Source organism: Leptodactylus fuscus, chromosome 5, assembly GCF_031893055.1.
Source record: "Leptodactylus fuscus isolate aLepFus1 chromosome 5, aLepFus1.hap2, whole genome shotgun sequence".
NCBI lineage: Eukaryota > Metazoa > Chordata > Amphibia > Anura > Leptodactylidae > Leptodactylus > Leptodactylus fuscus.
In genome coordinates, this window is record NC_134269.1 from 210,803,860 (window position 1) to 210,829,867 (window position 26,008).

General features: G+C 43.5%; 1 protein-coding gene across 1 annotated transcript in view; it reads right to left on the reverse strand.

Annotated features, from left to right (window-relative positions):
• Nucleotides 1-7,093: 7,093 nt before the first annotated feature.
• LOC142204604 (uncharacterized) overlaps nucleotides 7,094-26,008 on the reverse strand; it is a 32,308-nt gene continuing 13,393 nt past the window's right edge. Inside the window, exons 3-11 of the mRNA XM_075275917.1 lie at nucleotides 16,969-17,055; nucleotides 16,658-16,856; nucleotides 16,140-16,519; nucleotides 15,889-16,028; nucleotides 15,440-15,735; nucleotides 12,054-12,189; nucleotides 11,721-11,952; nucleotides 8,940-8,955; nucleotides 7,094-8,514 (exon numbers count right to left, since the gene is read on the reverse strand). Coding sequence (XP_075132018.1) covers nucleotides 7,094-8,514; nucleotides 8,940-8,955; nucleotides 11,721-11,952; nucleotides 12,054-12,189; nucleotides 15,440-15,735; nucleotides 15,889-16,028; nucleotides 16,140-16,519; nucleotides 16,658-16,856; nucleotides 16,969-17,055 — 2,907 coding nt within the window. The remainder of the gene's footprint in view (nucleotides 8,515-8,939; nucleotides 8,956-11,720; nucleotides 11,953-12,053; nucleotides 12,190-15,439; nucleotides 15,736-15,888; nucleotides 16,029-16,139; nucleotides 16,520-16,657; nucleotides 16,857-16,968; nucleotides 17,056-26,008) is intronic.

A 26,008-nucleotide genomic window follows, 5' to 3' on the forward strand; every position in this document is an offset into this window, starting at 1 on the left:
GAGAGAAAACTACAATTCACTCTCCAGAGGGCGGGTTTAAGTCTTTACAAGTCAGGCTGAACTTTATATATACTGTATTTCAGACATATCGACTGCTGAATTTTTCTGAAGACTTCCTTGTGGACATTCCCTTTTCAATATTTGCAGTGCAAAGGTTGAAAAATGTGCCGAACCTGTAACTAGAAATTGACTTGCTCTGGATCCAAAACCTGAAGCTCAGGACACTTTGATTTTGATGTACATTTTGCACTTCAGAATGTGATCATTGATAAAAAAAAAAAAAAAAGAAAAAAAAAGCATTTAATATAGGGCTTGCTTTTTATGGGATTGGTTGAGGTTTTTTGATGGCCCCCTTTTCAGGTACATATAATGAACCAGCATATTAGTAGTAAGAGTTTGCTTCTGAACGTTTATCCACAGATAAGAAGATTGTAGACAGGCATTCATCTTATACGCTGGTGTTACTCTCTTAAGAACAGGTAACGTCTGACAGAAGTCACCTGTAAAAATTACAACAATTCCTCCCATTAAACAATCGGTTCCCCGCAGATCTTTCAAGGTGCGATTAAGGGCCTCGACTGCTTTCTTGTGGTCCATGGTACATTCATCCCAAACAATTACTTTGCAAGTTTGTAATACCTTCGCTTTCTCAGAGCCCTTGGGCTGGGTTCAGACAGGGTTTTGTGGACCAGATTTTGACGCAGTGCACCGGCATCCAGTCGCGACATTCCATTCCAGATTAGGCCCAAATGAATGGGCCTAGTCGGTTGGAAGTGTTGTGCCACGAACGTCTGTGCCAAGAAAGGGCATGTCACTTCTTCTTTACGCGAGCGGGAATAAACCGCTCGAGGTAAAATGTACCCGTTCAATTCAACGGTTCTTTGAGCCGGATTTTGATGAGGATTCCGCATCAAAATCCAGACCAAAATACCCCGTCTGAACCCAGCCTAAGTGATATTACAGACAGGAGTTTCTGACAGCGCTAGATTAAACGGCAATCTTAGTGCTGAATGAGCCGTGCGCCCTCCATCTAAAAGAGTGGCCACAATCCCAGATGATGTAACAGCCAAGGCAATGTCATTGTTTAAGCGAATTTCTGCAAGCAGAAAATTAATTAAAAATGTTTTACCAGAACCTCCTGCTGCATCTAGGATATTTCCCCATTTCCACTGAAAATCTGAGCCATAAACCCATAGACCCATAGAACTGCCAAATCCATGGGACGGAGGCCTGTGAAAAATACTGTAGTGTGCAAACAGCCACTAAGGATACCAGACGTGTTTTGTCAGTGCTTGCGTGTATTTGTGTCTGAGTGTGCACACGTGTGATCCATGTGTGTGTGTGTGAGTGCACATGTGTGCATGCACGTATGGGGTCTGTGTATATGTATGCATGTATGTGCACATGCGATCCATGTGTTTGTGCGTGCGCAGTGCAAGTGTCCATGCGTGCGGTACTTGTGTGTGAGTATGCATATACTCTGTTTGTCCGTGTGCACAGTGTGCATTCATCTGAGTGTGTTTGTGTGCGTGTGTGGTCCTTACGAAGGCGAGCGCATGTGTGTGTCTATATGCCGATTCTCATTCATTTTTCATGTGCCCCCACACAGTATAATCCTCCTACAGTCACCCGTAAATTATATGTCCCCACTCCATCTCTCCCCCAGTTTCGTGTCCCCCCTCCATTTCTGTCCCAAGTTTCATGCCCCCCCATCTCTGCCCCCCATTTCATGTTCCCCCATCTCTGCCTCCAGTTTCATGTCCCCCCATCTCTGCCTCCAGTTTCATGTCCCCCCATCTCTGCCCACAGTTTCATGTCCTCCATCTCTTCCACCAGTTTCATGTTCCCCATGTCTGTCCACAGTTTCATATCCCCCCATCTCTGCCCCCAGTTTCACTTCCCCCATCTCTGCCCCCAGTTTCATGTCCCCCATCTCTGCCCCCAGTTTCATGTCTCCCCATCTCTGCCCCCAGTTTCATGTCCTCCCATCTCTTCTCACAGTTTAATGTACCCCCCATCTCTGCCCACAGTTTCATGTCCCCCCATCTCTGCCCAGTTTCATGCCGTTCTCCCCCCCTTCATCTGCCCCCAGTTTCATGGGCCCCCTTCGTTATGTTCTACCTCAATGTTTAACACAAAAAAACACTGATACTCACCCTTCCAATGACCCCCCGCAGCTCTCTCCGCAGTTTCACTAACAGAGTTTTAGGCGTCATCACATCGCGCCTACACATCCACTAGCCGGAGTGCAGCGGCTAGTGGATGTATTCAACTCTGGCCGCAGATCTGAGTTGAAACCGGGAGATACCTTCTGCCGACCGGGACCGCGTGACAGGACACCGAATCCGTGAATGTCCCACGGAATGCGAGACGGTTGGGAGGTATGTGTGTGTGTGTGTGTGTGGTGTGCATGTGGTATTTATGGGGTGGTGTTGTGGTATTTGTGGGGTGTTGTTTGTGTTGTGTGTGTTTAGAGTGATCTGGTGTTTGTGTGGCATTTGTGTAGTGTTGTGCTTGTGGGTTGCTGTATGTGTACTGTCTGATGTTTATATATTGTTTGTGAAATGGTTGTGTGTGGTGGTGCGGCCCCTTTAGCAGCGACTCTTTGGTGCCGTCGCTATAATCCATCCCTGTCAGTCACAACTATTGTTTTCCCCTCAGCACTTTCACTTTCATTTTTCCCCATTATATGTATAGGGCCTAACTTCGGGGGCCCCAATCTCAAGACAGGGGGAGCTAGTGAGATGTAACGTGCACAGTATTCTGCTCCTGTGCGTGGAGAGAGGGCATGCCAAATTTCATCCAAATTGGACGAGAACTGTGGATTTGTATAGAGCAGACTACTACAGATTTTGAGTTTTATATATATTGATGGTATTATGTGGGTCAGCAGGATTACAGGACAGAATTATATTTTTTTATCATTTTTTAATGTTTTTCTAGAGTTGTGTGAGGGTTTTTTTACGTGAAAACTTGTAATTTCTATTGGCGCCGTTCTGGGCTACATATAACATTTTTATTATTTTTTGTTTTATTTATTGGGAAGTGGAATTAAAAAACCTCAACAACTTTGTTGTTCTTGATTTTCTTTCTTTGGATAACATTAAGCTGATGTCCGTCGTATTGCTGGGTTTGTCCACAGTGAACCCCCAAGATTATTGGTTTGGAAGAACATGAAATTTTTATACGTTTCGTAACCAACTTGGCTCATAGTGAAACCATTTCACCTGACCCTTGTGCTGGTAATGGAGGGGACTGTGCAAACTGATCTCTACAAAACAGGAAGTTTCAAACTATTATTAGGCCTAGTGGCCAAAGTAGAAACTGCAAGGGGTACATAGTGGGGCGTATGTCTAAAGATCGGCAGGGCAATAAGGTAGGGCAGCTAACAAAAGAAAATCTGTACTGAGAATAAACCAAACTGATTCCCAATTAAATTTTGAGTTTGATAGAACCCTACATTTTTGGGAAAATTCATAATGAAACCAGTTCACTCAACAGTAGTGAACTGATAAAGGGGGATGTGCAAGGTGATCTCTATGAAACAGGAAGTTTCAGGAATTTATTAGAAATAATCGGCTCTGCAAAAACTACAGGATTTAGGGTCTTTTTTAAACATCACCAAAATAATTAAATATATAAATATTTAAAATAATATCTTAAATTAAAAAATAGATCCATGCCTGATGATGTTCCCTTTATGACAGGGACTTGGTGCTGTGTATACTGCACCAGTTTCTGAGTGAGCATCATGTAACACTACCTGTCCCTTTTGGTGATTTGTGGCTTTCTACTTGAGACATCCTCACTTCTCCAGGCACCTGACCCATATTGTCTTTACCTACACAAAGCCCCTTAAAGAGGACCTTTCATGAGTTGGGGCACATGCAGTTTTATATACTGCTGGATTCAGCACTTGGCTCGGCTTTCCCGTTCTGTGCCCCCAGTGAAGAGCTTCTGGTGCCAGTACCGTGGCTCTTCACAGTCAGAAGGGCGTTTCTCACAGTCAGTCAGGAACGTCCTTCCTCACAGTAGCGCCTATAGCGCTGTACTGTGGGAACATGGAGGAACACCCCCCCCCCAGTACTTGCCTATGGACGAGCACTATCATGAGGGGAGGAGGCGTTCCTCCCCACCTGCTGGGCTGCCGTATCACTAAGCCAGTCCAGGACAGTTCGCACGCAGCTTGTACAGGACTGGCTTAGGTCAGTAAAAAGGCCGCCCCCTGGCATAGCGCCGCCTGAGGCAGTCGCCTCATTAGAGGTGCGGCGCTGCCCTCACCACCTCCATAGTGTTAGAGACGCCTTTTGATGCCTCCCGTGCTCAGAACTATATTTATATCAAACTTACAGTTCACTTATGTGACACCTGTTCTGGCACAAGATATGTGCATCTTATAGTTTCTCCCCCCCCCCCCCCCCCCCCGGGTCCCAAAATGGTTTGGGGGGCAGAATAGAAAATGCACGCATCCTGTGCCAGAACAGGCCCCGGGGTAAGTGATGTGTAATTAGGATATAAATATAGTTCAGAGCACACAGAACATTATGTGGGGGGACTGTTACCTGTGGGGGGGCGCTATTAGGCCACTATTACAATAATAATGTCCTGCGCCCAGGTAATAGCATTACTTATGTGTGTGTGGGGCAATTAACTGTGGGGGAAACTATTGCCTATAGGGAGTTCTATTAGGGCACTAATACAGAAACAGCGCTGTCCATAGTTGGGAATCTGTTCCTTTTGGGACAGAAATACTGATTTAGCAATTAAATCCACATTATGATTAAAAGACTTTATAACTGAGTCGTTCATGATGTTAAGGATGCTGCCCTCTATAGGGTGGTGTACAGAGTGCACTCTGTTCTCTTAATTCCATCCAGGAGACTAGATTTGCATATTTTTTACCCATAATCCCTAGCGGAGCAGGAATGACTTGTAAGTCTCCGTACTGCCTATGTAGGCGAACACTCTCCCTAATGTGGACGAGTGCCCCCATACCCTGGTCTATAGTCTCTCACCCTGCTAAATCAGTATCCCTACACTATGCTGAGGATGGCCCAATAGGCCGAAACAGCGCTGTCCATAGTTGGGAATCTGTTCCTTTTGGGACAGAAATACTGATTTAGCAATTAAATCCACATTATAATTAAAAGACTTTATAACTGAGTCGTTCATGATGTTAAGGATGCCGCCCTCTATAGGGTGGTGTACAGAGTGCACTCTGTTCTCCTAATTCCATCCAGGAGACTAGATTTGCATATTTTTTAGGCACTAATACAGTAATAGTAGCCCCCCCCCCCCCCTCCCGACAAGAAATAGTCCCCTCACCTAGGTTATAGCGCTTCCATCACCTGCGGGGGGCACTATTATAACAATGTGGGGATCTATTACTTGGGAGATACTATTGGGGCCTGTTCCTATGCTGATAAATGAAGATAAACTAAGGCAGGCTTCACCCTCAGATTATTCTCCATTTTCCGCCCCTCCGGCTCCCCCATTCTACTCACTGAGTTCTGAGACTGATCAGCGGCAGAATCTGCAGGAAGATCGAGCAGGAGGCTTATTTTTTCCTAGTGGAAGGAACTTTCTAATGGGGGGCGCCATTGTAATTTCTTCCTCAGGCGGCAGATAATCTGCAATGGGCCCTGTGTGTGGGGTCCTGACTGTCAGATCTATCTACAAACCCTGACAAAAGTTCTGTCGCTTATCCATGTTGTGGGATCAAAAGCTTAACTTCATCCATTGGTTTTAGAAATGACTCTTATGAAAGCTGAAACCCTCCCAAATGTTTTTTTTTTTTTTTAAAGAAAATAAATTGTCTTCACCGCTGAAATATTGATCATTTAATGAACACAGAAAGGTCAGATTTTGGCAAGACAAAAGTTTTGTCACCCACATAAAGTAATGTGAAAATCAAAGCAATAATTCAGTTCAAATACAAAGATATGTTTCCTAACATTGGTGAATGAAGTTGTGGAGCTATTAGAGCCGTATTTAATATTTTGTGTGACTTCCATGAGCTTGAAGGACGGCATCCATGCGTTTCGACAATGAGTCATACAATTCATTGATGAAGTCATCAGGAATAGCAGAGAATGCCGTCTTACAGCCGCCCAGAGTTCATCAAGATTCTGCCAAGATTCCTCTTTCATCCTACCCCAAACATGATCAATGATGGTCATGTCTGGTGACTGGGCTGGCCAGTCCTGGAGCACCTTCATCTTTGCCTTGAAGAACTTTAATGTAGAGATGGATGTATGAGATGGAGCACCATCCTGCTGCAAAATGTGACCCCTTTTATGATTGGGAATGTAAGAGGAAGCTAATACTTCTTGATATTTTAGGCTATTGATATTGCCTTCCACCTTGCAAATGTTTCGCACACCCCCATACTGAATGTAACCCCAGACCATGATCTTTCCACCACCAAACTTATCTTGGATTCCATACGGGCTCCAGTAGGTCTCCTGCAGTATTTGCAGCAGCTGTGGTGTAATTCAACTGAAGATTCATCTGAGAAATCCACCTTCTTCCACTTTTCCAACGTCCATCCGTTTAGCAGACTGTGGGCCTTGGCAAATGCCACACGATTCTTTAATTGCCTTTTGTTTATTCCTGGCTTCTGGGCACTGATTCGACCATGGAGACCATTTCGAGACAGAATCCTACAAACTGTTCTAGTTGACATAGGGACTTGAGGTGACCAGGCCTGTTGGAGCTCTGCTGCAGTGGAAGAGGGGCTGGCTTTTGATTTTTAAATATTCCTCCTGAGCAGTTGTCTTGCGGGGTCTGCCGTATCTGGGCTTGTCAAAAAGATCTCCAGTCTGTTCAAATCTTTTTTTTAATTCTTTGTACTTGACGCTGAGACACATTAAAGGTTCCAGGATCCTATACAACTCACCCTGGATATGACACAATTCATCTCCCCCTCCCCCACCTGCAGCACATTCACGTATCCATTAGTGTGTTTGTTCTGAGGCCGCCATGTAGGACTGTACAGTGTAAGGAGAACCGTAATAGGGAACATTGATCAATTTCCCCCAAAGCAGAGACATATAGGAGGGAAGTACTATCAATTGTGGATGGATTTCTTGAGTTACAATGGTTTCTCCCAGTTCCTGCCTCCCACTAATATCTTTATGGAACCTGCCCATATACATAATACAGCATGAAGGGGCTCGGTGAAGGTGGCAGTGAAGGTGTGTAAGTGTCTGATGGGGTCACACAGCTCATAGAAGGACAACTGCCCGGCCTCATAATCCAGACAGATCCTCAATCTATTACTGGAGATCTTGTGAGGTAACCGGATCTCTTTACTGTCATGTATCACCGAATACTGATTATTATTATATCTACACAAACCCCAGGACTTGTTATTAAAACCAATATATGACTGCTGCCCCCTCCTGTCTATACTGGGATAACACATCCCCACCCTCCACCTCCCTGACCTATTGCCCTCCACATCCCAGTAATGTCGCCCTGAGGTAAATCCCCTCCTGCTTATCACCTGATAATAATCCTGGAATCTCTCGGCTGTTTCTGGACGATTCTGCTCCTCTCGTGTCCATGTTGCAGTTTTCAGGTCGTCTGATATATGGAGATTATTAGCGGCCATGTTTACATCCAGTAATATTTCTGCAGGACCCTCCACATAGATCCCGCTCCTTATATCTGATATTATGTCACATAATGTGTGTAATGTGTCTGAGATCACAGCCACATCCCGACCATCTACATCATGGCGCTGTCTATCATGTCCCCCTGTGTCCTCATCATCTCCCCCCTCCTCAGGATCACACAAGTCACCTGTGTCTGGTTCCTGTAAGACAGTCAGTGGATCAGTCATGTTACACAGCTCCTCAATGTGCCGCATCTTCATGGACAGCTCGGCCTTCTTTATCTCCAGCTTCTGGATCACAGCAGACAGTGACAGTGACCGCTGCTCCTCCTGCCTGGAGATCTCACTCAGGACCTTCTTCTCCAGGTCGTCCAGTCGTCTCCTGATGTCTGTAAACAGGGCAGTGACTCTCTCGGCTTCTCCAGATGCTTTCTCTTGAGCTTTTCTCCTGTTCACCTCCAGACTCTGGACTCTTTGCTCAGTCTCCTTTCTCTTTGTGATCAGTTTCTGGAGAACATTTCTCAGTGTCTTCTTCTTCTTCTTCTCAGAGGCCTCATTCAGCATTTCCACCCGATGTCCTCGATGTTCTCCTGCCAAGCTACAGGACACACAGATACAAGCAGTGTCCTCAGTACAGTAATATTCCAGGATCTTCTTATGGACAGAACATTTCCTCTTCTCCAGGTCAGTGCCAGGATCACATAAGACGTGTTCTGGTGACTTGCTGTGGACTCTCAGATGTTTATCACACAGAGAAGCTTCACAGAGTAGACAGGACTTCACAGCAGGTACAGGAGAGTCCACACAGTAAGTGCAGAAGATCCCGGTTTCTGTCTGTGTTGGTTGAGTAGACAATAAATTCTCCATTATATTACGTAGAGCCAAGTTGGGACATACTAAAAAGAATGAAGAAAAAGAATAAAGAAAAAGAATGAACATTATTACCAATGGGAAAGATGTAAAATAAAGATTTAGTGAGCTTTCTAGGTTTAAAAGAACTGGAATGAACAGGATATATCTGTAGTGCATAGTGAAATGAACATATATTCCATAGAAACAGATGTATAATACTTTTCCTGTGCTAGATACACCAGGAATGAACAGGACATATCTGTAGTGTGTAGTGGAATGAGCATATATTCCATAGAAACAGATGTATAACACTTTTCCTGTGCTAGATACACCAGGAATGAACAGGAAAAATCTGTAGTGTATAGAGGAATGAACATATATTCATTCCTGGTGTATCTAGCACAGGAAAAGTATTATACATCTGTTTCTATGGAATATATGTTCATTCCACTATACACTACAGATATACCCTGTTCATTCCTGCTCTATATAGCACAGGAAAAGTATTATTCATCAGTTTCTATGGAATATATGCTCATTCCATTATAGACTACAGATATACCCTGTTCATTCCTGGTCTATCTAGCACAGGAAAAGTGTTATACATCTCGTTGTGTGGAATATTTGCTCATTCCACTATAGATTACAGATATATCCTGTTCATTCCTGGTGTATCTAGCATAGGAAAAGTGTTATACATCTATTTCTATGGAATATATGTTCATTCAACTATAGACTACAGACTTATCCTGTTCATTCCAGGTCTATCTTGCACACGAAAAGTATTATACATCTGTTTCTATGGAATATATGTTCATTCCACTATACACTACAGATATATCCTGTTCATTCCTGGTGTATCTAGCACAGGAAAAGTGTTATACATCTGTTTCTATGGAATATATGTTTCCTGTCGTCCTCAACAGCGGCACAATGTGGGGTATTTCTGCCCCTGTGTGCTGGTAGGACAGGCGGATATTTAATTAGCCAATCAAATGCGTGGCAGGCCCTATAAGAGGGCACAAGAACCTCCCCTCTGCGTGTGTTTTTTTCTGTCCTGTGTGGACAGAGGACAGGTGGGAGGACTTGTGTCCTCTTTGAGAAGCTCAGCAGGATCACTCACCTCCTGAGCGGTTGTTTTCTTCTTGTCACCTTCTGTGCCCTGCGGGGAGAAGGTGCTTGTTAGCCATGTGTGGCTACCCCCCTCTATCCCCCCTGCCCCCCCTCTCCTCCGCTTCCCCTGCTCCTTGTGACTTACCTGACATTTTGGTGAGAGTCCGGGGACTCCGCATGCCGCCTCTGGTGGCCGCGCGGACTGCCGGCGGGTGGAACCACACTGTTGTGTATCCTGTTCCCCGCCGGCCGCTGTAAGCGCGCACTTCCGGTTTTGCCGGAAGTATCATAGCGCCATGGCAACGGCCTGGTGCCAGCGGCCGCTCACTCAGGGAAGATTCAGGCCTTATTAAAGGCCGGAAAAGACGGGGAGATGTGGGGGTAAGTGCCCGTGTTAAGGGCCTCTTGGTGGGGGGGAATGTATATCTTTGCAGACCCCTGATTACAGGGTTAGTTGTCTGGGCAGGTTGCCTCACCTGCTTTGATTGTGGCTCCGCCCACTTCCAGCCGGCCAGAATTAAGAGGCTGTCTGGCCTGGTGTCAGAGACCTTCCTGCAGTATCTGCTGAAGGCGTGCAATTGTGGTGTTCATTGATCTTGAACTCTTTTCCAGTTTGCAAACTTTATTGGGAACCGGCTGTAAGGACCAAGTGGCAGATTCCACTGCCTTTGCCCAGACCAGTTTAAGTTCGGTCATGGGTTTGTCCCACCCATCTTGGGGACCTGCTTGCTATATCCCCACATTGTGCCGCTGTTGAGGACGACAGGGAACAAGTGATTATGAAGATAATCTTGTTTCCCTTAGTCCTAACAGCGGCACAAGATTTCCCACCCTGGGAATCATATCTTATGTATAAAACTGTATATAAATGTAATGGAGGTACTTTTGTATTTACACGCAGAGGGGTTCTTGTGCCCTCTTATAGGGCCTGCCACGCATTTGATTGGCTAATTAAATATCCGCCTGTCCTACCAGCACACAGGGGCAGAAATACCCCACATTGTGCCGCTGTTAGGACTAAGGGAAACAAGATTATCTTCATAATCACTTGTTCATTCCACTATAGACTACAGATATATCCTGTTCATTCCTGGTGTATCTAGCACAATAAAAGTATTATACATCTGTTTCTATGGAATACATGTTCATTCCACTATAGACTACAGATATATCCTGTTCATTCCTGGTGTATCTAGCACAGGAAAAGTATTATACATCTGTTTCTATGGAATATATTTTCATTCCACTATACACTACAGATATATCCTGTTCATTCCTGGTGTATCTAGCACAGGAAAAGTGTTATACATCTGTTTCTTTGGAATACATGTTCATTCCACTATGCACTACATATATATCCTGTTCATTCCTGGTGTATCTAGCACTGGAAAAGTGTTATACATCTGTTTCTATGGAATATATGTTCATTCCACTATAGACTACAGATATATCCTGTTCATTCCTGGTGTATCTAGCGCAGGAAACGTGTTATATATCTGTTTCTATGGAATATATGCTCATTCCACTATAGACTACAGATATATCCTGTTCATTCCTGGTGTATCTAGCACAGGAAAAGTCTTACAAATCTGTTTCTGTGGAATATATGTTCATTTCACTATAGACTACGGATATATCCTGTTCATTCCTGGTGTATCTAGCACTGGAAAAGTGTTACACATCTGTTTCTATGGAATACATGTTCATTCCACTATGCACTACATATATGTCCTGTTCATTCCTGATGTATCTAGCACAGGAAAAGTGTTACACATCTGTTTGTATGAAATATATGTTCATTCCACTATAGACTACAGATATATCCTGTTCATTCCTGATGTATCTAGCACAGGAAAAGTGTTATACATATGTTTCTAAGGAATATATGTTCATTCCACTATAGACTACAGATATATCCTGTTCATTCCTGGTGTATCTAGCGCAGGAAAAGTATTATACATCTGTTTCTATGGAATATATGTTCATTCCACTATACACTACAGATATATCCTGTTCATTCCAGTTCTTTTTAACCTAGAAAGCTCAGAAAATCTTTATTTTACATCTTTTCCCATTGGTAATAATGTTCATTCTTTTTCTTTATTCTTTTTCTTCATTCTTTTTAGTATGTCCCAGCCAAGTTCCTCATCAGTACAGGCCGCTCCGGAAACTCTTCTCTACATTCAGGACAGGAATAATCTCCAGACTGGTCCTGTGTATCCAGCACACGATCAATACAGTCCCGGCAGAAGTTGTGTCCACATCTCAGCATTACAGGATCGGTATAAGTGCTCAGACAGATGGAGCAGTCCAGCTCGGCTCTCAGGGCAGAGGACGCCATGGCTGACGGAAGGAAGAGAGAAACGAAACTACAATTCATGCAATCCGGCTGGCTGCATAAGCTAGCTGGATATTGAGCGACCATGTGTGCAAGGATTCTGTCTCCCCCCCTTCCCCTGAGGGGGCTTACCATTCATTGGTGACTCGGGGAGGGGGGGTGGGGCCGCTCACAGGCTTATCCAGGGCAGGGCGGGGCAGGGAAGTCCTCTTGGATCCCTGCCAGCACTTACAAAGCAACTTAACTTCAGGAACAAGGAGCAGCCAGCCTGCATCAAAAAAGGTAAGGGGAAGGATAAGCAAGCTGGCTGCCCCCCCCCCCCCTGCTCAAGTTGAGCGGGGAACCAGTACAGGGGGCTCCTTTTCCACTTATAACAGCTTCTAGATGTCCAAGAGCCGGCTGGCTGGCTTCTCTTCCTCAAATTAATTTTCCGCTTCTAAAAGGGGCAAGTTCACAAAGTTGTAGCACAGTTTGCTAGTTCCCTGCTGTGTCACATGTTTTCAGCTATTGTGTAGCCCACCCCCTCCCCCTCAGTTAATGTCTTTGTTCAGATAGGGGTTAGATGTGTATCAGGAGGTTACTGTAATGGACAGGCAGGGAGGCCAGGGTTAACAACTGCCGAATACTATAGGGCTTCAGAATGAAAGAAGTCAGAAATGTTTATTTGTGTATTATAAAAACTTAACAACAGATCCTCCATGATAACATGACACTGATAGTACCAGGCAGGTGACGAGAGTATTAATAAAATAAAATGTAGCATGGCAGTGTAAGGCTGTGTGTGTGACATTATGGCTGTGCATAAAATAAGTCTTTGGCCCTATAATAGCCTCTTACAAGGGCCCGCTCTACTGGAAATATACTGTATACAGTACTGTCCTAATGATTATACATTTTCAATAGTGGTTAGTCTGCTGTACTTTATAATATTCTGCTATTACTGTTATTCCATGGACTGACTTTCTGGTGAGCCCCTCTTAGCACATTTGTAATTGGGGCAGTTTTCCATTATTATTATTATTATTATTATTATTATTATTATTATTATTATTATTATTATATTCCAGGATACCCCTTTTCTTGTTACAGACATGCTCCCAGTATCATCCCATTTCCTATTAGAAGCCATTGTGAGGTGGAAGCATGGCCCAGTATAAGTATTGTAAACACAGTTTTCCTCATAGTATAAACAATACTGGCTCAGATATATAACTCAGCATACAACACGGAAGAAGCACGAGCCAATAACAATCACAACATATCTATAAAAAGTATCAAAATATTTTATTGTATCAGGTAAACAAGAATACCATAAAAACAAATAATGCAGCAGGGCAGATGAAAATAGCCAAAAAAGACGACACAAATAGTGACACAAAAGACTAGAAAATATAAGACATATAGCTAGATGGTCAAAAAAGTCATTCAATAGTATTAACCATTACAGGTAACATATCACATACTATATATCAGGCTCAGCACTCCTAATGATGAATGGAAGAAAGTGCTGTGCTACAATATATAGCATGCACTTCTAAATAACCTTAGATGAAAAAAATCCCACAGGTGTGAACTAGTGCATATAAACTAGTGATTATGCTGCAATGGCAATAATAAAAACACACAGGGACTCCTCAAAGAGTGACATAGAAGATAAAGATAAAGAGTAACCATGGAGGTTAATCCCCATTTAAATAGTATAATACATAGGTCATAGGGTAACCATGGTACTACACAGAGCCAACTAATTACATTAGTGTCATAAATTACCTGTAGTCATAGTGGCAAATAAAGAGACCATCAGCCAGATGCCCAATAAGATCACTGACAAAGTCGGACCACCCCTACGCGTTTCGCCAAACCACTGGCTTCCTCAGGAGGTGACATTGACAGGAGGCAGATGACAGCCTTATATAGGGGGAGAGACGAGTGTTTGTGGCGCGCAATCAATGTGTCGACGTCCCGAGGAGCCGGGAACGTCCGTGCGCATGCGCCGGCAGCGTCAGAAGACGTGCCGGTCACATGCACAGCAGTACGAACCCAGAGTCACATGATCGGGAGATCACAGCGCATCAGAAGCGCGCACCACGTCTCATAGTAAGTATAATAGTGTGAAGAGGAACAAGAAGAAGCCTAGAACAACAGAAATAATAATAGAAAAGTATCGAGGGCACCTGGCTGATCTGATTATTTATTCACACACCCACCAATGTGAGAAACTGGTGACGTCACAATAAAGTATATGATGACAAATAAGAAAAAAGAAAATAATACCCAAAAAGTGCATTAATCATAATGTAAGACAGTGAAAAAAATCACTGATATAAAGTGAAAAAATGCAGAATATGCATACATAATCAATCAATACAAAATACTGTGAACAAACACGTATAAGTGAATAAACAAAAGTTCATGTACGTGATTGAACTAAGTACCAAGGGAATGTTATATAATTATATAGAAGTGCATATATTCACATAAGAATACAAAAGGAAGAAAACACAAAAGTTTTTATAATCAGACACAGGACACATCTCAATAGCCCTTCCATCATGTCTTCACGCCATACAAAGAGATAATACCGCCATTTTGTTTTCTTTAAAGAATGTAAAAGTCCAGAAGTCACGAAAGTAATGGCGAATCATCAGAGTTAGAGCAAGACCGTAGTTCAAGACTAAAATTCTTCCCTATACCTCTCCACATCTAAATAGATCTATAAAAAATACAAAATAACAACAAAAAATTACTAACATACAAAGACAACACACAAAGGACAACACTGCCGTAATAAAAGAAAAAATTTTGTCAGTGATAAATTCATAAAAATGAACCAAAATTAAGTTCCTCATTTAATCCATGTGGGGTCATGGTATTTAAATTCACAATCCACCGTGTTTCACGTTGCAAAAGAACTTTTTTAAGATTGCCGCCCCTGGACCCAAGTGAAACATGGTCAATGCCACTAACGCTGAATCCACGTGGGTTGCAATCATGATATTCCTTAAAGTGTCTAGGGACGCTTTGTAATCGCTCAAGATCGGGGGCTGATGCTGCAGCACGAATTTTACTTACATGCTCTGATATACGTATTTTCAGGGCACGTGAGGTCATTCCAACATACACCAGGCCACATGGGCATGTGGCCCTATAGATCACTGATGTCGTTCCACATGTAATGTGGTGTCGGATTTTATAGTTTTTTTCATGTTTAGAGTCAGAGAACTCAAAGGCTCTCACCATATAAGTACACATCGTACAGTTACCACACGGGAAGAAACCAAAACGAGGTCCCCGGGATCCAAATAAATTTACAGGAGGTGCAACATAGTGACTACTTGTAAGAATATCGCGCAGATTACGCGACCGCTTCCAAGTAATACTCGGATAATTAGTCAAATGTGCTGCAATATCCTCATCGGCCAGTAAAATCGGCCAATGTTTTTGCATAACCCCTTGAACCTCCCGCCATCTTGAACTGTAAGGTGTCACAAAATGTAAATGTTGATTACTCTGATTACCTCGAAATTTTTGTATTTTCTTACTCACCAAAAGTGAACTGAGCGGTGTATGTTTAGCTCGCAAATATCCTTTCTTTATATCTTTGTTACTATAACCTCGGGCCCTAAAACGATTCATCAGATCAGCAGCTTGTTCTTCAAACTGAAAATCGCTGGAGCAGATACGTTTAAGTCGCAAAAACTGACCAGTTGGAATAGCTTGTTTGATTTTGTAATAATGAGAAGAGCTGGCATGGAGGAGGGCATTCGTGGAGGTCTTTTTTCGAAAAACATCAGTGGATATAAAACCTTCCGGACTACAAAAAATGGATAAATCCAAAAAGTCAACTTTAGTCTGACTGTACGACCAGGTTAATTTAATGTTCAAATCATTCAAATTCAAAGCACATAAGAAATCATCCAACTGCGACGCCGAGCCCTGCCAAATAAAGAAAATATCGTCGATATACCTCGACCACTGGAGCACGGCGTCAAAACCAGGAATAAAAGGAAGGACCTCCCGTTCCCACAGCCCCAGAAACAAATTAGCATACGAGGGCGCACAAGTCGCCCCCATAGCTGTACCCTGGAGCTGCAGGAAGGGGCGGTCCTTAAACAAAAAATAATTGTGGGTAAGGGCAAATGATAATAATTCTAAAATAAAATTAACCAATGATTGGTCCAAATTGGACATAGAAAGAAAAAATCTAGACGCCCGTACTCCGTGGTCGTGGCATATCGACGTATACAGGGACTCGACGTCGCAGGTGACTAAGATGGTACCAGGATCAAGTTGTAACCCATCCAAATGACGCAACGTATCAGATGTGTCACGGATGAACGATGGCAGAGTTTCAACACATTTTTGTAGGTAAAAATCCACAAACCTGCAGATGTTCTCACACAGACTGCCAATACCGGACACAATAGGACGTCCTGGTGGAATGTTACAATTTTTGTGTATCTTCGGTAAAAGATATAATGTGGCTATCTTCGGAAAGTCAACAACCAATCCCTGCATGATATCAGCACTAATAATGCCCTGGGCACATGCATCCTGGAGGATCTGATCAAGTTCGGCCTTGAATTTAGATGTAGGATCTGAGGAAAGACGTTTATAACATATTTTATTGTTAAGTTGTTTAAATGCTTCTTGCTCATACATCTGCGTCGGCCAGATCACAACGTTCCCCCCCTTGTCTGCAGGTTTGATCACAAACGTCTTTCCTCAGATCCTACATCTAAATTCAAGGCCGAACTTGATCAGATCCTCCAGGATGCATGTGCCCAGGGCATTATTAGTGCTGATATCATGCAGGGATTGGTTGTTGACCTCCTGTAAATTTATTTGGATCCCGGGGACCTCGTTTTGGTTTCTTCCCGTGTGGTAACTGTACGATGTGTACTTATATGGTGAGAGCCTTTGAGTTCTCTGACTCTAAACATGAAAAAAAACTATAAAATCCGACACCACATTACATGTGGAACGACATCAGTGATCTATAGGGCCACATGCCCATGTGGCCTGGTGTATGTTGGAATGACCTCACGTGCCCTGAAAATACGTATATCAGAGCATGTAAGTAAAATTCGTGCTGCAGCATCAGCCCCCGATCTTGAGCGATTACAAAGCGTCCCTAGACACTTTAAGGAATATCATGATTGCAACCCACGTGGATTCAGCGTTAGTGGCATTGACCATGTTTCACTTGGGTCCAGGGGCGGCAATCTTAAAAAAGTTCTTTTGCAACGTGAAACACGGTGGATTGTGAATTTAAATACCATGACCCCACATGGATTAAATGAGGAACTTAATTTTGGTTCATTTTTATGAATTTATCACTGACAAAATTTTTTCTTTTATTACGGCAGTGTTGTCCTTTGTGTGTTGTCTTTGTATGTTAGTAATTTTTTGTTGTTATTTTGTATTTTTTATAGATCTATTTAGATGTGGAGAGGTATAGGGAAGAATTTTAGTCTTGAACTACGGTCTTGCTCTAACTCTGATGATTCGCCATTACTTTCGTGACTTCTGGACTTTTACATTCTTTAAAGAAAACAAAATGGCGGTATTATCTCTTTGTATGGCGTGAAGACATGATGGAAGGGCTATTGAGATGTGTCCTGTGTCTGATTATAAAAACTTTTGTGTTTTCTTCCTTTTGTATTCTTATGTGAATATATGCACTTCTATATAATTATATAACATTCCCTTGGTACTTAGTTCAATCACGTACATGAACTTTTGTTTATTCACTTATACGTGTTTGTTCACAGTATTTTGTATTGATTGATTATGTATGCATATTCTGCATTTTTTCACTTTATATCAGTGATTTTTTTCACTGTCTTACATTATGATTAATGCACTTTTTGGGTATTATTTTCTTTTTTCTTATTTGTCATCATATACTTTATTGTGACGTCACCAGTTTCTCACATTGGTGGGTGTGTGAATAAATAATCAGATCAGCCAGGTGCCCTCGATACTTTTCTATTATTATTTCTGTTGTTCTAGGCTTCTTCTTGTTCCTCTTCACACTATTATACTTACTATGAGACGTGGTGCGCGCTTCTGATGCGCTGTGATCTCCCGATCATGTGACTCTGGGTTCGTACTGCTGTGCATGTGACCGGCACGTCTTCTGACGCTGCCGGCGCATGCGCACGGACGTTCCCGGCTCCTCGGGACGTCGACACATTGATTGCGCGCCACAAACACTCGTCTCTCCCCCTATATAAGGCTGTCATCTGCCTCCTGTCAATGTCACCTCCTGAGGAAGCCAGTGGTTTGGCGAAACGCGTAGGGGTGGTCCGACTTTGTCAGTGATCTTATTGGGCATCTGGCTGATGGTCTCTTTATTTGCCACTATGACTACAGGTAATTTATGACACTAATGTAATTAGTTGGCTCTGTGTAGTACCATGGTTACCCTATGACCTATGTATTATACTATTTAAATGGGGATTAACCTCCATGGTTACTCTTTATCTTTATCTTCTATGTCACTCTTTGAGGAGTCCCTGTGTGTTTTTATTATTGCCATTGCAGCATAATCACTAGTTTATATGCACTAGTTCACACCTGTGGGATTTTTTTCATCTAAGGTTATTTAGAAGTGCATGCTATATATTGTAGCACAGCACTTTCTTCCATTCATCATTAGGAGTGCTGAGCCTGATATATAGTAGGAGATATGTTACCTGTAATGGTTAATACTATTGAATGACTTTTTTGACCATCTAGCTATATGTCTTATATTTTCTAGTCTTTTGTGTCACTATTTGTGTCGTCTTTTTTGGCTATTTTCATCTGCCCTGCTGCATTATTTGTTTTTATGGTATTCTTGTTTACCTGATACAATAAAATATTTTGATACTTTTTATAGATATGTTGTGATTGTTATTGGCTCGTGCTTCTTCCGTGTTGTATGCCAGTATAAGTATTGCTCTGGAAGGCCCTGCTATGTTTCGTAATACAGTAAGTGCGGGGATCTTTGCCAGTCGCCAGGGAATAAGGCAAGCAGCGCCATAGCAGTGTTTTGTAAGGAGATAGCCACACCGCTCAGGGCACGGCATTAGTATAAGGGGGAGTTCACACGGTGTAACGTGCCGCGTGATGTGGCACATAGACGCCGCGGGACCCTTTGCGTGCCGTACACGCGCCCATTGATTTCAATGGGAGCAGGGATCGTATGCGCCGCGCTAGTTTGCGGCCGTGCATTTATTCACGGCCGCAAACTAGCGCGGCGCATACGATCCCCGCTCCCATTGAAATCAATGGGTGCGTGTACGGCACGCAAAGGGTCCCGCGGCATCTACGTGCCACATCACGCGGCACGTTACACCGTGTGAACTCCCCCTAACACCACGAGGTAGGATAGTACAGCTTCCTTAACCACTTCAGACCGGTCTTGACTCCCTCAATAATAATAGCAATAGCAATTCACTTTATTCAACAGCTGCTGTGCAATTTGTTAGGCCCCCAAGTCGGACAGGGATGGCGCTATGGACTAGTCACTGCACACAGGGCTTACAAGCTAGGGGGCAGCGTGCATAGGTCACACAGAGTTTGGCATAACCAGTTCCAGTCATTAAATGTGGCTGTTTATGTGAAAAGGGCCCACATTGTCGATATGGAGTTCTTGGTATCATTGTAACGGTTATGGTGTAACATTGTCCGAAACAGCAAAAAAAAATTTATTTTTATTTAAAAATATTGACATATTTTTAAATAAAATTTTTGCATAAAACAAAATTGTGATTTTTTTACCCAAATATGTTTTGGACTATTTTCTCTATAATTAGTATCGACGATCTGGGCCCTTTTCACGTAAACAGCCACAAATGTAAACGGTATGAGCACTGCCATATTCAATTCACCTTAATTATTAGAAGGTTGTTGGCACGGAAGGCACGTTTTGTGAAATCTCTAAATAACACTAACAAAGCCCTATGTAAGGCAAAGATATGTATTCCAATGCGGAATCGCCTCCATGATTACAAGGGCGGCCAGTTAACTTAGATTGACAGTTGCAAGGAGGAAGGCATTAACAACAAAGGAGTTGACTGACCTCCTCCCTCATAGGTCTCACATGAGATCATTGGACTTTAGGATAATTGAAGGTTAGCCAAGGCCAACAGTCACAGAATAGAGACCCATCGTGGAGCTCGCAGAGGCAAAAAGATAACAATGGGCCCGGGATTGGGTCCAGCCATACACAGGCTGGTGGAGTAACATAATTTCTCAAATTTACACCTTTGCTGCAGGCGATGAGGCACGATTACGCCATTCACGGCAGGAGACGAGGCGGGACATCACACCATTTGCTCAGGACAATGGCAAAATGGAGAAGGGGGCGCCCTCACGAAGCACCAGGCGAGGCTTGACCACACGCTGGGGATGGAGGACAGAGAGGGCGTCCCCCGGGGAATGGCGGAGTCAAAGAATGCTCCCCTGCAGTGGGTGACATTAGTGTATTCCTGCCATAGCCAGATGGACGGCTGCAAAGGAAACCAGAGATGGTGCAAAAAAAATAAATAAAATTCAGAGACAATATGAAAACTGTAATGCCGAGATGGCGGTGGAGGAAATTCAGAGACAATATATGTTGGGAAGGAAGGCTCTCCATCAATGGTAATACCTATGTGTTCCTGAGAGTGGGGTGTGACATCGTGTGTTCAAGCACAGCTGGGAGTGCAAGTCCCGAGATACTGAGGTATGGCTGTCATGTACCAAAGATGTGAAAAATGTGCCTACAGATATGGATATGGTGAGAGTCGTGTGTCCGGACACGCGATCATTAATAATACAAGACAATTCACGGTGAAGGAGCAAGTCACACGAACGGCTGGTATATCTAGAGGCCGAGTAAGTATGAGCCTGTCTAGTTACACGAGGGAAGTACGGTGAGAAATTCCGGCAGCAATTAGTTCAGCGCGGTTTCGTACTTTTTTTTTTCACTGACTCAGGGATCTAGCTAAAACCTAAAAGTTGGCAGCACACCGTGTGTAGGTACGGCTGCGCCTATAACAGAATGGGATAACATGACTAGGGAGGAGGCGCCACGTGTCCTAGGAATAGTTAATAGGAGGATACTACAGCAATCTTAAAACCCCAAAAACACGGGTCACACATGCGTATCGAGATGGCAACAGGTAAACTCAGTCTACCTTTAAATATCAAGGGTTACCCCCAAGTTGTAAAAAACAACAAAGTATCACATTGCGGATCCGAGTTTGTTATTATATAGCTGGAGAATATCAGGACATGACTAGCAGAATTGACTGATTTATTTGGGTGCTGGCTAATTTGCATTGTGTACAATAATGGTGATTTACGTGCCCCTAGGGTCCGAGATATTCCAACCTCAATAAGTGGCGGTAGCCAAGCACAAGAGGAGCGACCAGCGGAAGCAAAGACACCAAAGGGACCAGCACTGGCACTAATGTGGGAGGGGAGGAGGAAGAGTACTTATTATATATTATAGAGTATACATATTTGCTGGGGACGGAGCATATTATATAGTATACGTAGCTAGAATAAGGATAGCCTCTTTCCCCAAAAGTAGATACCAATAATAATAATAGCCTCCTTCCCAAAAAAGTAGCTATTTTAGATGGGAACATATACAGCAGGCAGGAGGTCATGCCAGCCAAAAGCAATAACAGTTTTGTCGGCCCGGATGTCCGAGTGATCCCAACAGTTCAGTCAATTTTCTTTCGGTAATCCATGCAGGCGGTAACGAACTGGTCTCCGTCCGGCGGCCAGAGCTGATCACCAGCATACGATCGGACCTTGACAAGTTTCCAACCCCCTTTTTCCAGCCTTAGTTGCTGTATGAGATTATTCCAAGGTTACAGTGTGGCACGCGTGATCCGCTCGCGCTTGAGAGATCAAGGAAAGCACTCAACAGATTGATGGCAGTAGTGGTCAGGCACTACCAGCTACAGGGGGACAATCGGATGCTACTACGAAAGGACGGTGTACACCTGAATGATATTGGGCTGGACGTTTTTCTTTCGGGGATCCAAGATGGCATAGAAAGGGCGCTGTTCCTGCTTAGGGGGGTCGGAACTCGTTGTAGGCCTACACCGAGATCCAGTGGCATATTAGCAGGACCTTGGCCCCCTTTCTCAGCGATGAAGAGGACCAGCAACGTGCCCCACCGGAGACAAATCCAACCCGTGCCCACCAGGAGGTGGGGCACTCGGGGGGCACACACCACAACGTTCACTGAGGAGGAGGGTAACAGGGTCACTGCATAGTTTAGATATATATATATATATATATATGTGATATATATGTAATAAAGCTGTGGCCGACCCCACCCACTCAAAGGTAACTTTGTCCGTATTTATGTGAAAGATCACACACAAAGGGGTCTTTTGGTGGAGGGGAAGGGGTTTGGTCCAGGAAAGTACTCAATACGGCCGGTCCTCACCAGAGGGCGGGTTTAACTCTTTGTAAGCAGAGTCTGGCTGAACATTATATATTTCAGACAAATCCACTGCTGAATTTTCCTGAAGGCTTCCTTGTGGACATTCCCTTTTCAACATCTGCAGTGCAAAGGTTGAATGTGCCGAACTTGTAACTAGAAATTGACTTGCTCTGGATCCAAAACCTGAAGCTCAGGACACTTTGATTTTGATGTAGATTTTGCACTTCAGAATGTGAGCATTGATTTCTCTATTTCAGATTAGAAAATAGCATTTAATATAGGGCTTGTTTCTTATGGGATTAGTTGTACATTGATGCCCCTTTTCAGCCACATATAATATATTGGATATCTTTAATGATTATAAGGGATCGGCTTCAGTTCACTATTCAGCATATATGGCAGGATAACTTTATTCCTTCGGTCAGTATGATATTCTGGTATTCTGTGGGTCAGGAGGATTACAGGACAGAATTATATTTTTATATTATTATTTAATGTTTTTCTAGAGTTGTGTGAGAGGTCAAAGTGAACCCCCAAGATTATTGGTTTGCAGGAACGTGAAAATTTTTATACATTCCGTAACCAACTTGGCTCATTATGAAACCATTTCACCTGATCCTTGTGCTGATAACGGAGGGGACTCTGCAAACTGATCTCTACAAAACAGGAAGTTTTATACTATTATTAGGCCTAGTGGCCACAGTAAGAACTGCAAGGGATACTTAGTGGGGCGTATGTCTAAAGATCGGCAGGGCAATAAGGTAGGGCAGCTAACAAAAGAAAATCCGTGCTGACAATAAACCAAACTGATTCCCAATTACAGTATAATTACAGGGGCAGATTTGGGGGCAGAGTTTTCAGAGCTGATTTTGAGAAGGAAAATGCTTTACAATCAGCTCAAAAAAATCCATGTGAATACAACCTATAGATGAGGGAAGGTGCATTGTGTGACTTACAGAGCACAGGAATACATGCTCTGGTGGCGATAACCATGTGTCGTAAGGAGGATTTCTGATAAATGTGCAGGGAGTAGTCCAAGGGTTGGAGGAGGAAGAAAGCCGGCGTGCAAGGAGGGGTAACTTGGAAAACTTTACAAATCACCTGATGGATTCCCTCTAAAAAGTCTCTCAGCCCTGCTCACTCCCAAAAGACATGCAGTAGCGTCCCCTCCCTTCGTGCCACTGCGCCAACACCTCGGAGAGGCGGATGGGAAGAATTTGTGTCATTTAGACGGGTTGTGGTATCATCTGGTCAAAAGTTTGTACCCCGCTTCTTGGTATTTACTCGCTATGGAGCTCTTGTGGGCAAACTCAAGGATCCTGGAGCGCTGTGATTTGGAAACGGTCATGTTCAGATCGGCCTCCCACTTAGACAAGTAGGAGGGATTGTAGTCCAGAGGAATGGAGACCAATAGCAAATAAAAGCGACCACTTATTATTCCGTACAATGTATTGGGAAGCTGGAAAATATTCATAATGGGGAGGGTTTGAAGAAAAAAGTACATTTGTGCGACTCTCTTAGGGATTTTTACAACGTTCAATCTGCAGCCAAACTGACCGGTCACGTGAGATGACAAATCTATATGGTTTTATTTATAGTTTAACCCCTTCAAACAAAAGACTAGATAAAAGATTGTTGGGATTTTATTTTAAGTCCATATTAGAAACAAAGATCTCCTATAGGCCGAGGCCCCACGGTGCAGAAATGCAACTTTATTTGTTGCAGCTTTTGCCACAGTTTTTTGAGCCAAAGCCAGGAGTGGATTGAGCAGAAGGGAGGAGAATAAGGCTGATTCCACACAAAGTTTTTTGGTCAGGAAACCGCCTCAAATTCCTCCTCTAAAAAACGCCTCACCATACAGTCCTATGTATTCTGATTTTTCTCAATTTTCTACTAGCGGAAGAGAGAAGCGTCCGTTCTTCAGGTGTTTTCCACCTGAAAAAATCAATGCAAGTCAATGGGAGGCAGAAAAACTGCTAGCGTTTTTTGGAAAAAATCGCCAGGCGGATTTTCCGCCTCCCATTGACTCGCATTAATTTTTTCAGGTGGAAAATGCCTCAAAAAATGCCTCATGAATTTTCCTGAGCGGAAAAAACTCAGTGTGAACGCAGCCTAAGAACTTCTTATGTATTTCCCATTCCTTTTGTAGCCATTCTTGGCTTTTTCTCCCCCCCAAAAAAAACCCAGCGCAAAATCTGCAACAAATAAAGCTGCGTTTCTGCAACACAGGGCCTCAGTCTAAGACCCTATTCACATCTGTGCTCAGATTTCCGTTCAGGGAGTCCACTTGGGGAACCTCCGAATGGAAACCTATACGCATAAAAAAAAGTGGTTACGTACCGAAAAATGTGGACCCCATAGACTATAATGGGGTCCGTGCGGTTTCCACTTGAAACATGTGGAGAGAAAGGAGTTACTTGCAGGACTTTTCTCTCCGTATGTTTCGTGCGGAAACTGAATAGGGCCTAAGGGAACATCCAGACAGGACATATCGGCAGCAGGTTATAACCCAATGTGATATTTGACGCTAGCAAGTGACCAAGATGTCCTGATGTAATGTGGAGGATCCTGCAATGTGTAGATGAGATGTCATTGCCAGCTATACTGTCCTCATATACATTAGCGCCTCCTTTGTTACCTACACACAGAGGTTTATCTTCCATTGTAATCTGATTTATGACCATTCCCCACCTCTCGCCTCCCTATACACTTATATACTACAATGTAATCTCCACGTCCCCGCACGCTATACATCTACAGCTTCACTCTCTCCCTTCAGCCCCTTCATAAATAGAGATGAGCGAACAGTGTTCTATCGAACTCATGTTCGATTGGATATTAGGCTGTTCGGCATGTTCGAATCGAATCGAACACCGCGTGGTAAAGTGCGCCATTACTCGATTCCCCTCCCACCTTCCCTGGCGCCTTTTTTGCTCCAATAACAGCGCAGGGTAGGTGGGACAGGAACTACGACACCGGTGACGTTGAAAAAAGTAGGCAAAACCCATTGGTTGCCGAATACATGTGACCTCTAATTTAAAAGAACAGCGCCGCCCAGGTTCGCGTCATTCTGAGCTTGCAATTCACCGAGGACGGAGGTTTCCGTCCAGCTAGCTAGGGGTTAGATTCTGGGTAGGCAGGGACAGGCTAGGATAGGAAGGAGAAGACAACCACAACAGCTCTTGTAAGAGCTAAATTCCAGGGAGAAGCTTGTCAGTGTAACGTGGCACTGACGGGCTCAATCGCCGCAACCCAGCTTTCCCAGGATCCTGAATGGAATACACTGTCAGTGTATTCCCGTATACCCGATATATACCCCCGATACCCGTTCCAACGGTGTGCCCCCCCACCTTCACCCCAGAAATACCCTGCAAGTCCCCTAGCAATAGAATTGGGGCTATATACACCCACTATTTTTGCTACTGCCATATAGTGCCATTGTCTCACTGGTAATTCAAAGAATATATTGGGGTTACGTGCACCCACAATTTTTACTACTGATATACAGTGCCATTGTCTGACTGGGAATTCAAAGAATATATTGGGAATACAAATACCCTCATTTCTTGCTACTGCCATATAGTGCCAGTTTCTGACTGGTAATTCAAAGAATATATTGGGGTTACGTGCACCCACAATTTTTACTACT